At 35.1% G+C, this 16,692-nt stretch overlaps 1 protein-coding gene across 2 annotated transcripts in view; it reads right to left on the bottom strand.

Annotated features, from left to right (window-relative positions):
- The window catches only part of LOC110021520 (protein TIC 22, chloroplastic), a 19,863-nt gene extending 12,120 nt beyond the window's left edge, over positions 1–7,743 (bottom strand). The window contains exons 1-4 of one of the 2 annotated variants that reach the window (XM_020720046.1): positions 7,245–7,743; positions 7,095–7,157; positions 4,564–4,638; positions 4,246–4,296 (exon numbers count right to left, since the gene is read on the bottom strand). In XM_020720046.1, the coding sequence (XP_020575705.1) occupies positions 4,246–4,296; positions 4,564–4,638; positions 7,095–7,157; positions 7,245–7,664 (609 nt within the window). In that variant the 5' untranslated portion in view covers positions 7,665–7,743. The remainder of the gene's footprint in view (positions 1–4,245; positions 4,297–4,563; positions 4,639–7,094; positions 7,158–7,244) is intronic. The other variant, XM_020720047.1, reaches the window with a different exon arrangement.
- Between the last annotated feature and the right edge of the window lie 8,949 nt (positions 7,744–16,692).

The following is a 16,692-nucleotide window of genomic DNA, read 5'->3' as shown; positions in this document are numbered from 1 at the left end:
GGGGGGGGCAATGCATTTTGGATAAATCCATAACTTGTTTTAGCACCTTATTTTCATTTGAGGTCTATTGTTGATTAGGGCACTCATCATTACCAATGCTAAAAAAGGTTATATCCTCAGTTTCAACAATTATCTCCTTTAGATTATAGTTGTGCTAATTTGTTAAATACCATCATTTCTCTTTTGTTCCAAAAATTAATAAAATAGTTGGTCATAATTTTGAGTTGGTCATTATGATGTATGGAGACTTTGACTTTTTTTACTTAATAGATTTTTATATTTTGTCACTTTTGTGGATAATTTTTCTCATATGACATGATTTTACTTTATGAAATCTAGCTTTTAAGTTATTGTCACATTTTAAATAATATTGTGTTAAAATTAGAACTCAATTCAATGTTTCTGCTAAAATTCTGAAACTTTTGTGGATGATTTTCTCGTATGAATTGACTTTAATTTTTGAAATCTCAATATTAGTGTCGCATTTTAGAAAAAATTGTGTCGAAATTAAAACTCAATTCAATGTTTCTGTTAAAATTTTGAGAACTGACAATGCAAAGAATATTTCTCTCCATCTTTTCAAACATAAATGAAACGAAACAAGATGCTTCACCGGTCATCTTGGGTTAGTACTACATTGCAAAAATTGAGTAGCTAAAAGGAAAGGTAGACATTTTCTTGAGACAACTAGAGTATTTTTTTATTATTATTATTTTAAACTAATGTACTCAAACAGTTTTGAGTTAATGCAGTTTCTACTGCATGTTTTTTGAACAATTGAATGCTTTCTACTGTTTTATAGAACCAGATACATTACCTAGTTATATTTTCAAGCAATTATCTCTTTCTCATTGAACCATGTATATTTGGGTGTACTTATTTTATTTATGACACTCATCCACAATTTCTAAATTGGACCTTAAGTGATTAAGGTGTGTCTTTCTACGATAATCTTGTTTGTAAAAAAAGTATTGATATTTTTCCTCTCTTAAACAGGTACATGGTCTCTGTTAATGTCAATTTTCATGAACAAACATCATTCTTTGGTGACTCATCGCCGCCTAAATCCTCACAAGATTCTGATATGTTGTTAATAGCTCCACTTTCATCACCCACACCTCAAACTAGACCAACTATGACCAATATTTACTCAAGAAAATCTCATCCCCCTAATCCTAGTGTGGCACAAGTATTATCTTCTTCAGCGGATCATTCTCCTAGTAACCTTGATTTACCAATTGTTCTTCGAAAATGTAACAGTCAATGCACCTATCATATTTCCTATTGTATTAATTATGATCAATTGTCTTCTAGTATTTGCTCGTTTATTGCTTCTCTTGACTAGGGTTGAGGTCCTGAGATTTGTTTGGCAACTCCTATCCCATTTTGGGTGACGGACAACAATGTGATGAAATGAATGCCTTGATTGGAAATGGGACATGAAAAATAGTTGAACTATCATCTAGCAAGGAGGTTGTTGATTGTAAATGGGTCTTTACATTTAAGTTTCATTCTGATGGATTTGTAACTCGTCACAAAGCTCAGTTGGTTGCTGAGAGCTATGCTTAAATTTATGGTATTGGTTGTTTGGACATGCTCTCTCTGATAGCTAAGTTGACTTTGGTTCGCCTCTTCTTCGTTTTGGTTGCAATGACTAATTGACCCCTACACCAGCTTGATGTAAAGAATGTATTTCTGGCTTCAGCATGGTGATCTTTTAAAAAAGGTATATACATGAAGCAACCTCCTAGCTTTATTGTTCAGGAGGAGTCTGTGAAAGGTCACTATATAAGATTAAAGCAAAACCCTCGGGCAAGGAGAAAATTTTAGTCAAGCGATAAAAAAGTTTGGGATGCATAAGAGTAAAAGTGATCATGCTATATTTTACAAGCAATCTGCTTGTGAAATCATTCTGTTGGAGGTATATGTTCATGACATTATTATTACTAAAAGCGATGTGCAGAAAATCTTATCATTGAAATTTGAGTTCCTCGAAGAATTTATTGGGGATTGAGGTATCAAGGAGCAAGAATGATATCTTTTTATCTCAACATATGTACGTTTTGGATTTGTTGATAGAAATGAGAAAATTAGAGGCCAAATCATGCAATACTCTGATGCTTCCTAATCAAAAACTTACAAAAGATGGGGAGTCTTTTAATGATCCTCAAAGATATAAGAAATTAGTGGGAAAATTAAATTATCTCACAGAGACTCGCCCTAACATTGTGTATTTAGTTAGCACTACAATTCAGTTCATGTCTTCCCCACAGCCCATCAATGGTCAACTCTAGAACAAATGCTATATTACATCAAAGGAGTTCCTGGAAAAGAAATTCTATATCAAAATCATGGGCATACAAATATTTAATATTTCTCTAACACTGATTTGGTAAGTTCTATTGCTCGATATTGTGATTTTATTGGTTGTAATTTGGTCTCATTTAAGAGTAAGAAAAAAATATAATGTCATGATCCAGTGCAGAATATGAGTATTGAGCAATGGTACAAGCTTCAAGTGAATTGATGTGAGTCTCCCAACTCCTTACCGAAATGGGCTTTAAGATGACAGTTCCAACAAAGTTGTGTGATAACCAAGCTGCAATTCATAGTACTTCAAACTATGTCTTCCATGAAATAACTAAACACGTTGAGATAGACTGTTATTTTGTTCGTGAAAAGATTCAACAAAATTTGATTTCTAAAGCTCATGTAAAGACTGGGGAACAACTAGGGGACATATTCACAAAAGCCCTTAATCGAGCTAGGGACACTTATATTTGTAATTAGCCCGGTATGATAAATATACATGCTCCACCTTGAGGGGGAGTGTTATAAAAAATATTCAATGTTTACAGAATCTTCTTCTGTCCGAAGAAATGATTCATCGAAATAATGGTTATATATTAGGAAGATTATATATTAAATAACCTAATTAGAGAAATTCAAATTTCAGTATCTTTTCTATAATAGAAATATTCCTAATCTATAGAAATGAAATTGTAAATAAATATATATCATATGCCTTCAATGAAAGAAAAAAATAAAGTTTTCCCGTTGCAGTGATCAAACCATCTAAGGTGGCTCTCTCTAATCTTGTGTGCCACTAAGAGCTTTTCTAATGCTTTCTATCAAATTAGTGCATATGAAAAAAAAAAGATTCCAGGTGAGATTTTTAATGAGGAACCCATTTTTCCACCTAGTGATGAAATAAAGGTGTGTTTACATACATACCTTAAAATTCTTATGTATTTACTTATCTAACATCTAAAATTTCACACGTACATGCATAACACTCAAACTTTAATATTACATCAAAAATACCATTATTAATAAATTTTAAAAGCGAAATACACTTTTCATGCATAAGGTTTATGACGCTGAAGTATTAAAAAAATAAAAAACAAATTTTAAGTGTTAGATATGTAAATACATAAGAATTGTCAAGCATGTACGTAAATTTTCCTAAAATAAAAAAAGTTTAGATTATGACTAACTAAACGCTTGCACTGTCCTAATTCCAGGTTGATGGACTATTGTTGTCATGATTTTTCATTATCTCTTTTATTCATTTGAAATTAAGACATGAAAAAATATCATCAAATAGAGGAGGTAAGATGGTACTATGAGAGGATAAACATTAAAAGTTAGTAAAGTAAGAGAGTGAAAGATGTGTAAACGAAAAGGGAAAAATCTCATTGCTTGTGAATGAAAAACTGTGAACAACAACAATTAAAAAGCTAGTGGAATTTGAAGCAAGCATGATGGTGTATAAAGAAAGCCGCATTGCATTGTACCAAAAGAAAGTGTGCTCATGCCCAAGGGAAAGTATAGTGCTAGAAAATATTCATGTTGTTGTTAACAGGGATGAAAATCAATGTTCTTTGGATAGAAACTCATTCAAATCTCTTTTATAGCAAGTCTTTTATTAGCCTTCTCCCAACATAAAATGAAATGTGTTGAATAGGAACTATAATGTATATTTTTAAGTATATTGAAATTATTTCTAAACGGTCATGTATGTAGGAAAGTCAATCTCGCTGAAACTGCATGATTTCTTGTTTATAAAATAGTGACTTTAATGGGGTATCTATTTCCTGCAATTTTTTCTCATATTTTTTCCCCAATGATTCAAGTGATGGACCATAAAAATTACAATGCATTTTATTTTACTTTATTCCGAATAAATTCTTTATAGTTGAGAATTGAGAAAAGCCAAATAGGTAGATTGCAATATAATTTCACCTGAAACACAGGAACTCCATCAAAGCCTCTTGAACGATCTGCAGATTTTAACTAGAAATTGAAAAAGTTAACAGCATGCGTTGGAAATATATATAGAGAAGAGCAAGCAGCAATTATAAAGACATTGAAGTAACATAAAACACTGATATTTGCTTTAATATTAGCATTTTCGGTTTGCACGAAACATATGATATCTCGATCAGTCATCTTGAAACAGTAACTACTATTATATTGATATTCAAGAATAAACATAAAATTTGAATAAGAAACAAGAGAAATGTGTCTAATGCATGATGGAATATAGTTTCAATCGCACACCTCTAGTGCATTCTTTATTTGAAGAGGATCAGGAAGAAACCGAAACGCAATGCCTTCAACCTTCAGCAAATATACCTTAAAAAAGTATTTCAAAAGAATCAAAACATATCTATTACTCGTGGAAAATTCAAATGTTAAAATAGAATAGGGAAGATGCAGCAATAAGTAGCATAGTGAGATTGCTATTTTACTATGCTTGCAATTTGGATGGAATCAGATTGATAACATCTGAACTTTGCATGCAAATCGACTCAATTGTAATTGAAATAGAAACCAACATGAACAAAATGAAAATCAGGCCAGCATCAAACCACCATTTTAGATTTAGTTCTACTTCAATTATGAAGTCCAATTAGATTAACGGACATTGCATTATTCTATGTCATACGAATAAAAAAGATCCATTAACCTCTCCTACAAGCTCATAATAAATAATAAAATTGGCATAGTTCAACCTCATCAATTATATAGCAAGTCAAAAACAAATAAACAAAAGTAGCTTATACTCCACGGTTGTAATTGTTTGTGTTTTGAGACATTTTTATGAAAAAAATCAAGATAATGTACAGGCAACACTTTAAACTGTGTAAAACCTTTCTACTCTAGAAAAATTATCAAGGATGCATTTGGGCATTTGAGTCTTCATTTAATCTTTTGAAATAAAAATACATAACATTTTATTTTTTGGTTCGGGTTGATTCAGGGTTACTAGAGACCAACACTACACAAGGTACTACAAAAACTGGAAAGGATCACAATGGAAAGTCACCATAACCCCTGGCCTGACAAAATTGACACTTTAATAGCAAAAGTTCTGACAAGAATATTGACATTCAGCTGTGTTGTTGATGCTATGCACAGCTTACTTCTATAAATAAATTGCACTAATCAGAACATAATAAATTAGTTGCATCCTTCAAGACATGCACGAACTGAATTTTAAGTTTTATTAGATAACCAATGCCACAGCATATTAAATAACCAATGCCATTATATAACCATCATGCATGTAGGCATGTAGGACTGCATTCTACAACATTGATTGATAGTGTTCTAATTTTTTAAAAACATTACAAATTTGACTTGTGCGGGAAACACACAATAGCCGGCAAACCTTTCACATTTTCATAACCATAGAAAAAATAACTTTTTAAGTACCTTATTGATATAAGTTACATACAGTGACTTTATCGTGTATGAAATAACACGATTCTATTAATCAAAGTGCAATTAAGAGAGTCAGTACAAAATTTCTATTAACATATGACATTTTACCTTCCCTCTCATTCTTTATTTTTTCTACCTTTTTATTTTTGTTTTTGAAAAAAAAACAATAAATCTTGATAAACAATAGAATGCACGGCAGATAGGTTTCTTCACATTTTTGTGCTGCATGAAAAATGCCATAGAATTCTTATTCTAACACAAACTATTGCTCTGGCATGTGAATGATAGCACAAAAAATTTTAGAAATTCTTCACAGAGCATTATAAAATACCAAAACTACTTCCAAGATGAAATGTTGTTTTTACGTCAATAAAATGAAATTTAATTCATGTTATTCAGCAATTTCAAGTGCCTAGATAGGCATGCAGTCAGTTTGTAAGGAGGAACAGATAACAGTTCGGTAAGAATAGTTTCAATTTGCAAGCTTCACAGCAATGAATGGAAATATTGTGTTTGTCCACATAAAAACAAGAGAAAGGAAGAATTGTGATTTTCAGAAGCCCTATGTGACTCAGAAAAAGACAACATCAAGAAAAGGTATCTCATATCAGCAATCATTTTTCTATTATCTATTTCTATATATTTCAACATATAATGCGAACAAACTCATTTCAATAAATTTCAACATATATTTCAAACAAAGAGTCTGTAATCAATCAGAAACAGTAACCCTCTAACAAAATCCTGATTTAACGGATTTGCATCTTAGCAAGCATGCAAAACAACCATAATAAAACAGCATGATGGCATGAGCTAAAAATACAACAACAATGAATTATCAAATTTGCAGATTAATCTTCACAATTTTAGACATTCACCCATCCCAGAATTTAATTTAAAACATTAAATAAATTCCCCTTCCTGATCTGTCATAAAATAATTTAATTTAAAACATAAATTATCAAATATCCTTGGCTGCTATTTTTGCCTTCTTCATCTAAACATAAAATCTAATTAAATAGAATATCCTGACCTGTCATACATGCAACTTACAAAGCATAAACGAAGGCAAGGAAAAATCAGCAATATGACTGGCATGAGGTAAAACATTCAACATGTTACATTACCCAATTTGCAAATAAATCTTCACATCCTTCATCTATCACCATTCCAATGTTTAGATCGTATGAACGAAATCAGCCCACTCAAATCAGTATAAATATTCCTAGCAGCTAATGTTGCACTGTTAATCTAAGAAAATTAATCCAAATAGATTCTCTGGTGAGCGGCACGACATTGATATTGCAAATAAAAGCTATGCATGTAACTTTTCAGAACATCGGGAGGAAAGTAGAGAGAGTGACCTGATCGAGATTAATGGGAACCACCCTTGCCCCCCTTCCCAAAATCGGCTGCCGGAGCTGAACCTGAAGAACATCAATTCATATCTCCAATCATAATCTTGAATGAAGAAACCCCACCAAACAAAACAATAGAGCAGCCGAGTCTTACACCTGAGATAGAAGAGCCTGAGCATCCTCTTCCCGGAAACAGAGGAGGCTGATTGATCTAGCCCCATTGTGGGGGTCAGATACAAGGACGAACTCGTTATTGGCGTTACCGACGGTGTACACTGCCGTGCCCGTAAGTGTCCGCGAAATATAGTCTGTGCTCAGTGCGATTTCGAAGGCGTGACGCCCTTGCGCCGCCATGGATAGGGCAGCGAAAGGAAATTCCGCCGGAGAACTGATGGCGACGATGGCTTGACGATGAACGGCGGCTAATCGGGTGGAGAGGTCGGCACTGAAGCGGCAGAGCTGGTGGTGAAGAAAGGAGGATAGCGAGGCTATAGGGTTGAGAATTGGAGGAGGAGAGGAAGACGAGGAATCCATGGAAACAGCGGAGAGAGGAAACGTAACGGAAGAACCCGGCATCGTTCTTCCACTCCGTTTCTGCAATAGCAGCGTTCTACTTCAAGCGTCTTCGGCCAGTGTTTCCCGGTACATATGTAAATGTTCATTCACCCAAAATTTTTTATATTTACATTTCTCACGTCTAAACTTTTATAATTATAAATATCATATTGAAAATTAGCACTCATTATGACATTTTAATAGTCTCTATACGCTATAACTGTGAGCACAATACAAAGCATTTGAATGCACTTGCGACGGTCGGGTGGCCAAAAGATCTTACCGGCCTACTGTCATACAGGTGGTCAGGAATCGACTCACGTACTGTGGCGAGAGATTTCAACGACTAATTACGTCAACAGTCCCGATTAATTGGGGCGCATACGGGAATCATTGATCGCGGCTAATTAGTCGACTCGCATTTACCACAACGTACGAGATCAATACTCAAAATGGTAGTTGTTGATTATAGCAGTTGATGTATCATCAACAAACAAATTCCTTTAACCAACATGAATCTCAAGGCATTATACAAATATCGAGATAATCTCTTTAGCAATAACTCAAACTTCAATTAAGAGACATCCAGAGTTTTGATTTAAACAAATTTATACTCAAACTAACAGACTCGATGAGACAGATCCAAAAGTGATTCATATTTATGCATTAATTATATCCAAAATAATATAAATAGAGACTCACCCCTCTCGTGAGAGGTGTTAAATAAAGTGGAGCCCGGTCCACTATTCGTTTTTTGGAGAGTTATTGCAATTATGGATTATATTTAAATGTATTTAAATATATCCTTAATGCATTGTTGCTTTTTCTTTGGATTCTCAAATCAATTCTCCCGCAGTCCGCTTCTTCTGGATTCGCAAATAACCATTTCCTTTATGGGCCAAAAAGGTATGTCTTGATTGATGCTTCTAGTTCATCAATTAAAAGCCCATATCTTCCTAATTTAGGCTTAAGGTGTTGCTTACGGTTTTGGAATTAAAATTGCATGGCTCTCCCTCCTCCTTTGGGTGCTATATATACGGGTGAAGGAATTGGATTCCATATCTCTGATTTCTGGGGCCGAACTCTAAGGAGAAAAGAATCACAGTTGTTGTTCTCCCAGACTTTTTCTTCTGCAGTGGCTCTTGAGTAGAGGAGAGAAGAAGAGAGAGATTTCTTATAATCATCGAGGTGATCGACGGATGTAATCATCAAGCTAATAAAATCATCTGCAACTCTGTGGACGTAGGCAAATTGTCGAACCACGTAAATTTATGTGTTACGCTGTGTTTTTTCTGTTTTGTGATTTTTCTTGATCCAATTTTTTATTTTATTGTCGTTGTTTTCACAACAACTGATATTAGAGCTTTGGTTTGAGGCTGAAAGAAAACGATGGGCAAAGACGATGTGATAGCATCAGGAATCGATAAGTTTAATGACATAGATTTTGGTTATTGAATGATACAGATAGAGGACTACCTCTATGGGAAGAAACATCATTTTTCATTACTGGGAAAGAGACCGGAGAAGATGGACGAGACATAATGGAACTTGTTGGATCGAAAGATTTTAGGGGCTATTTGATTAACCTTGTCGAGATCAGTTTTCCACAACGTTATCAAAGAGATGACTACTGCAGATCTCATTGCGGCTTTATTAGATATGTATGAAAAACCATCGACGAATAATAATGTGCACTTGTTGAAAAAGTTATTAAACTTGAAGATGGTGAAATGTGTGTTTGTTATTCGATATCTTGATGATTTAAATACTATCAAAAATCAATTGTCATCTGTTAATATCACAGCAATTGTCATCTGTTGAAATTGATTTTGATGATGAGATACGTGTGTTGATATTGTTGGTTTCATTGTTAAATAGTTGGTAAGCCGTGATGATGACATTTAGAAGTTCTGCAAGTAATCCAAACTGAAATATGATGATATTTGTGATTTGATATTGCCCGAGGAGGTGACAAGAAAGATTATGGCGAGACCTCGGGCTCGAATTCGACACTGATTGTTGATTACAAAGGGATATCGTAGGACAAGAACTCAAACATAGGAAGATCAAAATCAAAGTTTGATCAGCATACAACCTGCTAGAATTGTGGCAATGTTGGCCACATAAAAAAGAACTACATGAATCATAAGAAAAAGAAGAATAATAGTGCAAATGTGGTAACTGAAGAAATACATAATGCATTATAACTATCAGTTCACTGTTCGGTTAATGACTGGATACTGGATTCAAAGACTTCATTCCATACATCTTACCACCGGGAGTTTGTGTGCAATTATGTGTAGGCAACTTTGGGAAGGTACATCTAGCTCATGTAAAAGCTCTTGACGTGATAGGGATGAGAAACGTTGATATTGCACATATAACTAAAGCAAATGGACCTTGCAAAATGTAAGACATATTCCTGAGTTAAAGAAAATCCTCATCTCTATTAGCTAGCTCAATGAGGGTGGTCAGGGTGGTCATTCGGTAATGGTCATTCGGTAATGTTCTCAGATAGCACCTGAAAGGTTACCAAAAGAGCATTAGTATTTGCTCGGGGTAAGAAAACTGACACACTATATATGAATATTGGTTTACTCAACATTGTTGCTACTACGATTACAAAGAGCACAACAGATCTGTGACATTGCAGGCTTGGTCACATGAGTGAGAGCTATAAAAAAATCTTGCAAGATGAGAATTCGAGCAAGTGAGAGTTGACCAAGAAAGACGAGATGGGTTCCTTGTCAGGGAATCAAACTTGGGAACTGTCTTAATTTTCACCAGGGAAGAAGGCATTGCACAACAAGTGGGTGTATCGAGTGAAGACTGTGTTTGATGGCAGTTAGAGATACACGGTTGGATTTGTTGAAAAGGACTTTCAACTGAGGCAGGATACAAGAGTAACCCGGGAAAAAGCTTGGAGGTACAAGGCTATGTTGATGCTGACATATCGACCGGGGGTGTTACTCTTGAGAAGTTGAAGTTATACTCGACTTTAGCTGGTCTTCTAGAATAAAGACCGGGGCTTTGAGTTGTAGAGGTGGAAGACATTACGTTTGAGGAAAAGGGCGGTGCAGCCAGTGGATGGTGCGGCTAGTGTCCCAGTCTCCAAGTGGGGGAATGGTTAAGTAAGGTGGAGTCCGGACCACTATTCCTTTTTTAGAGAATTATTATAATTACGGAATATATTTAAATGTACTTAAATATTTCCTTAATGCATTGCTGATTTTTTCTTTTGATTCGCAAATCAATTCTCCTGCCGTCTGCTTCTTCTGAATTCACAAATAAGGATTTCCTCTGTGGGCCAAAAAGGAATGTCTTAAGTGATGCTTCTAGTGCATCAATTAAAAGCCAAGATCTTCTTAATCTAGGCTTAACGTGCTACTTACGGTTTTGGAATTAAAATTTCATGGCTCTCCCTCCTCCGTTGGGTGTTATATATACGAGTGAAGGAATTTAATTCCATATATTTAGCTTCTGCGACCAAACTCTAAGGAGAAAAGAATCACAAGTGTTGTTCTCCCAGACTTCTTATTCTGCAATGGTTATAGGGTAGAGAGAGAGAAAGAGAGAGAGAGAGAGGAAGAGATAGAGTTTTATTGTAATCGTTTAGGTGATCGACTAGTGTAATGCTCGAGCTAATAAAATCCTCTGCAACTCTTTGGACGTAGGCAATTTGTCGAACCACGTAAATCTGTATGTTCAGTTGTGTTTTTTTTGTTTTGTTATTTTTCTCGATTTGTTTTTTTCTATTTATTGTTGTTGTTTTTCACAATAAGAAGGAGAAGAGCTTGGGGCTTGAGAAAAAACTTAAAACTTTTAGAATGAGTTGAAGCCCGACACCTCTCTTGCCAATATTAATCACCGCGGACAGCCATTGACCCCCACTGACTGTCATGAATCATCGTCGACCACCGTTGACCACCGTTGACCGCCATAGACTACCACCTGCTGGCCTCAACTGATTGCCCTCAATTGTTGCCCACTTCTTACAACAAGTCATTTATTTGCATATCCACGTTGTAATTCATAAGGCTTTGTAACACCTCCCTCATGTGGAACAAGAGGTCTTTATAATCATCAACTTATAATTGATTTCTTACAGCTTGGTCAGGCCTCATGGTTTTTGTCCCTTTACGAGTTTTCCACGTAAAAAAATTATGGTGTCGTTATTAGTTATTTTCTTTTATTATAGTATGTGTTGAATTCTCGTGCAACACTAAGATGATAATTCATTACGCTACAACCACAAAATTTCTGGTGCTCATTAGTTTGACGCCATCTGTGGGAAGCAAATTATTGTTCGGCATTGTCTTCAACTCAAAGACACTGAGCCCCTGCTTTGTTTTCCAATGATGTACATCATTGAACTAGCGAATGAAACTTCTTCACATCTTGAATATCATCTTCAAAACATTCTTTAATGTGAGGGGAAACCTTCACTATAGTCATAAAAGGTTGTTCGTGTTAACGTCCCAGGCATGGTTGTAGCTTGGTTGTTTCCTCACGTCTTATTTAGAAAAAGTCTTTTACAACTTTTTTCAGGCTTGGAGGCAACCTTCATTGTAGTATTGATATGTCATTCAAGTTAACATCCCGAGCAAGACTATTAGGGTATTCATCCCACATTTTGTTCAGCCAACATGGCTTTGAAAATCACTCATAGATGGAGGCAATCTTTGTCGAAAATAATGCTTTCTCAATTCCCCCTCAACGTACTAGAGTTCTTCTTTAACTAGATCAAGAAGCTAATCTCTTTAAAGCCCTATACATGTGTTATTTTACAACCCCGCGTGGAAAACACCCTCGCTGAGGGGTAATAGATTCATGAGCAGCAACTAACAAGTTGTTAAACATTATTCTTGAGTATGACTGTAATCATATTTCCAAGAAAATATACGATCCATTACGACCTACAACCCAGTCTCAAGAAATGCAGAGCATCTCTGACACCTCATTATAGGCTTAATCAATCACAGGAGACTTGATTTGAGCTATTCCGTTACTGGTTGCAGTTGTCAAGCAAAAGCTTTGAGATACAACCTCAGGTAAGTAAAAAATATTTGGCAGATTTCTGACAGCGACTTTATATATGCTTAAAAATACAAGAATTTAATACTGCTGCTAGAAGATTTAATTCCTTGGCAACGACACAAAAAACTTGACAGCAGTTATAGATTCAATAAAGACGTATATATAAAATATTCAATAATTGTAAAGTCACACTTATCAACGCAAATATACGTATCGCTCAAGTAATACAGGGCTTTAATGGAGTCCTAGATATCGATCCCACAGGGAGTAATATCAGAGGCTACGAACTAAGATTTTAGAAAATCAATACTTAATCACAACAATATAGTTCAATTTGTTTATTTGTCACTAATAGACAATTGAAATAAACATGTAATTTTAATAACTCATAAATAACTAATTCTACTAATAAAGTTTCTAATGTAAAATTCAATATATAAGAAAGCATTATTCTCCTTGTCAATAAATTAAAGTAAATGAATGAAGTGAATCAGTTCAAATTGGACTATGTCAAATAGGAGAATACCTATTCTTTATCCCTTGGTCCAGGCATAAGGAACATTGACTAATCCTATGCTTGGTTACTGAATCTGGGCTAGGCTGGGAGGATACCGACTCTCACTTCAGAGCTCCCACGTTCCCCTCACCTGAGGGCTAACATCTACACTTCAACACCCAAACGATCAGCACCCAAACGATATGACCGAATTGAGGATTTTAATCTGTCACTCTAAAATCTCCAATTTTACGCCCGATAATTTTATTTCCCTATTTATTTGCACCTAACTTCCAAGGGTTTTGACCTCCCTGAATATTGGATGTAATCTTCACTTTAGTTGTAAAACTCAACATATTTTAACAAATTAATTAGAAAAATTGAAAATAAATTAAGATCAAAGTGAATGGATAATCACATCTTCTTTAACATTTTTTATGGCTCAACCACTTCAAATCACCATTTCACAAAATCGCAAGACAAGGAGAAAAAAAGAGAAAACTACTCAGAACTCATTGGAAAGCTACAACAAAACTCGGAATTTATATATAAAAGTAAAGTCATACAACTACAACAAGTAAATAACACTTATCACTAATTCCTCCCCAAGCAAACTCCTCGAAGTTCTTCTGAATCTCTTCCTTTCTTTACATCACACAAAATTCTTCTTCGAAGCGGCAAGGAGGAAGAGATCTCTCACTTTCCCTCAACTCTTACAATCTCTCGAACAATTCCTCACAATCTAACCCTAAATTAAACTCTCTACACTCTACAACTTCCTCTAGACGTTGTTCCCCCTTTCTCAATTTTCGGCCAAAATATTTTTTTTTAAGTTGTAGAAGAGTTTTTCTAAGAGTTGCCTAAGCACCCCTAAAAAATCATCCACATTAAATGCACCTGTTTGTGGGCCCCCCCGCCGATCTCGCCGTCGGAGGCCTCGAGGGCGCCGTCGGCGAGCCTTCTAAAATATTTGATATTTATCGGCGAAGAAATCTAGCCGTCAGCGCCCTAGTTCAATTATTCATCTTTTGGTCCTTTTTGCTCCAAATTTGCTCCCTTTTGCATATTTTTGCACTCCAAATTCGCTCATTTTCATTTTTGCATATTTTTGCTTTAATGACCATAATTCAACATACCTGCAACAAAACATCAAAAATATCTTTCTTTAATAGTCAATATCATCAAAATCAGTGTAAAATATGTATGAAAATTTCAACATATTTTCCTTTGGTCAATTTTCTTCTACCTCTTCCGTAACAGGTTAAGGACGTCAAGAAAAATCTACGACCAACAACCTAGGACAGGTCAACCATTTTCAGTGGATTTCATATGACTTTATCCATTGCGAGTTAATACCGTCAAGCATCTCAAGTTATATATCTCATAGATGTTTAATAGATTCTTCTTTCAACCATGCCCCAGTAAGTTAAGCCCAATAGATAAAACTCGATAGGAAAAACCAGTACCTCTGGAAGTTGATTACATGAGGCAAGACTCAATGTGAAGCTACAGTGCTCCTATAAGACAAACCTAGGAAGCAAGCATCAATAGAAAGCTACCATGCTCCTAAAATTCAATCCTAAGAGGTGAAACTCAATGGGAAAATTCAGAACCACTAAAAATTGAGCTCATGAGGAAAGACTCAATTGAAACCTACGATGCTCCAATAAGTCAAGACCAGGAGAAAAGATTCGAAAAGAAGCTATGATGCCCCAGAAAGACGAGCCCAAGAGGTAAATTTTGATATGAAACTATGAGTAGTCAGGGTGCTCACTCGAAATACTCTAATAGAAAAAGTTGTTGATGATGCTTTCACTCAAATACCTCAAAAGGCTGCAAGCCTTAGATGACACAGGTACATAAAAAAACCTCAAAATGCTACAATCCTCAGAAGACACATATACATGAAAAACCTCGGAATGCTAGAAGCCTCAAAATACATGATTACATAAAAGACTTCAGAAGACTACGAGCCGCAAGAGGTACTGATTCATTTCAAGCTCCTATAAAGCATACGCCCAAGAGGTCACTACCTCATAAAACACGAGCCTCAAAAGGTACACGATTCTTAATTTTATAAAGTTTGTTTGCTAACTTTAATTACAAAATTTTGATACAATTGACAAGCTACAATAATCTAATAAGCAACGTCAAAGACGTACAAAAAAATACAACATTATCATCTACAAATGTCACATTTGATGATTAAAAAGGCTATAAAGACCAACAAGAACCGTACAAAAGGTTACAAGAGATATAGGCTCAACAGAAGCATGAAAATCTTCCCCTCAAAGCGCGGTGGGAGAACTCTAGCATTTATTCATCTCTATAGAAATGTACATCAGCAACAAATAAGATCCGGTTTCACGTGTTGGGCAAAGACGAAGATAACTTTATTCGTCTCATTAATGCAAAAGAACCCGTTTTGTTACGCATGACGAAATAACTTTCTTCTGTACAGTTACATGAAAGAGGATCTCGTTGATCGTTTGTCATACATGACAATGTCAACTTTTTGTTACGTCGTAACATGAAAAAGAATCTTGTTACTCTCTTGCTATGCAGGACGGAGACGACTTTCCTCTTTTTCGCTACGTGAAAGAAGATCGTGCTGCTCGTCTGTTACTTATGACGGAGATGACTTCCCTCTTCGCCGCAACGTGAAGGAAGTTCTCGCTGTTTGTCTGCTATGCAAAATGTTGATGAATTTTCTCTTTGTCGCAACATAAAAAAAGATTTTGTTCCTTGTTTGCTACACAAGATGGGGACAACTTTCCTCTTCGTTGCAACTAGAAAAAATATATCTTTTCTCGCTTGTTACACAGTACATTGACGATTTTCTTTTGGTCGCAGCACAAAAAAAGACTCATTGTTTATCTGCTACTCAAGAGGTGGGCGACTTTTCTTATCGCTGCAACACAAAAGATCTCTTTGCTCAACTACTACACAGAACGGGGGCAATTTTTCTCTTGGCTGTAAGACAAAAGAAAATATCGTTGCTTGTCTGCTACGTAGGATGTTGACGACTTTTCTCTTGGCCACAACAGGAAAAAATATCTATTTGTTCGCCTGCTACACAGGATAGAAACAACTTTCTTCTTGACCGCAACGTGAAAGATTATCTTGTTGCTCGTCTGCTACTCAAGGCAGAGACAACTTTATTCATCTGGAAAATCTAGATAGAGAAAGACTATACTATCAAATTTCTCTCTTTTTCTCTCCCTATCATTCTTCTCACTTGTGGTTCTTCTCGTCATCCATGACCTCTGTTTATAGGTTTAAGAGGAAATTTATCATTAAAGATAATCATTAAAAAAACTTAAATTTGCAATTATTCGTGTCATTTAACATTTTATCTCTCGGTCTTTCAACTTTCTCATTCCAAATTTAAAAATAAAAAAAATATATATTATTGTAGATATAAAAAATCTCCATAGTCTATTCTTTAATTATTATAACTTAAATATATTTAATATACTTAAAATATATTTAAACTACTTTTCAAACCAACTTTTA

This window comes from Phalaenopsis equestris, unplaced genomic scaffold (genome assembly GCF_001263595.1).
Source record: "Phalaenopsis equestris unplaced genomic scaffold, ASM126359v1 Scaffold000134, whole genome shotgun sequence".
Classification (NCBI taxonomy): Eukaryota; Viridiplantae; Streptophyta; class Magnoliopsida; order Asparagales; family Orchidaceae; genus Phalaenopsis; species Phalaenopsis equestris.
Note: the sequence above shows the minus strand (reverse complement) of the source record. Positions and strands in the feature narration are given on the sequence as shown.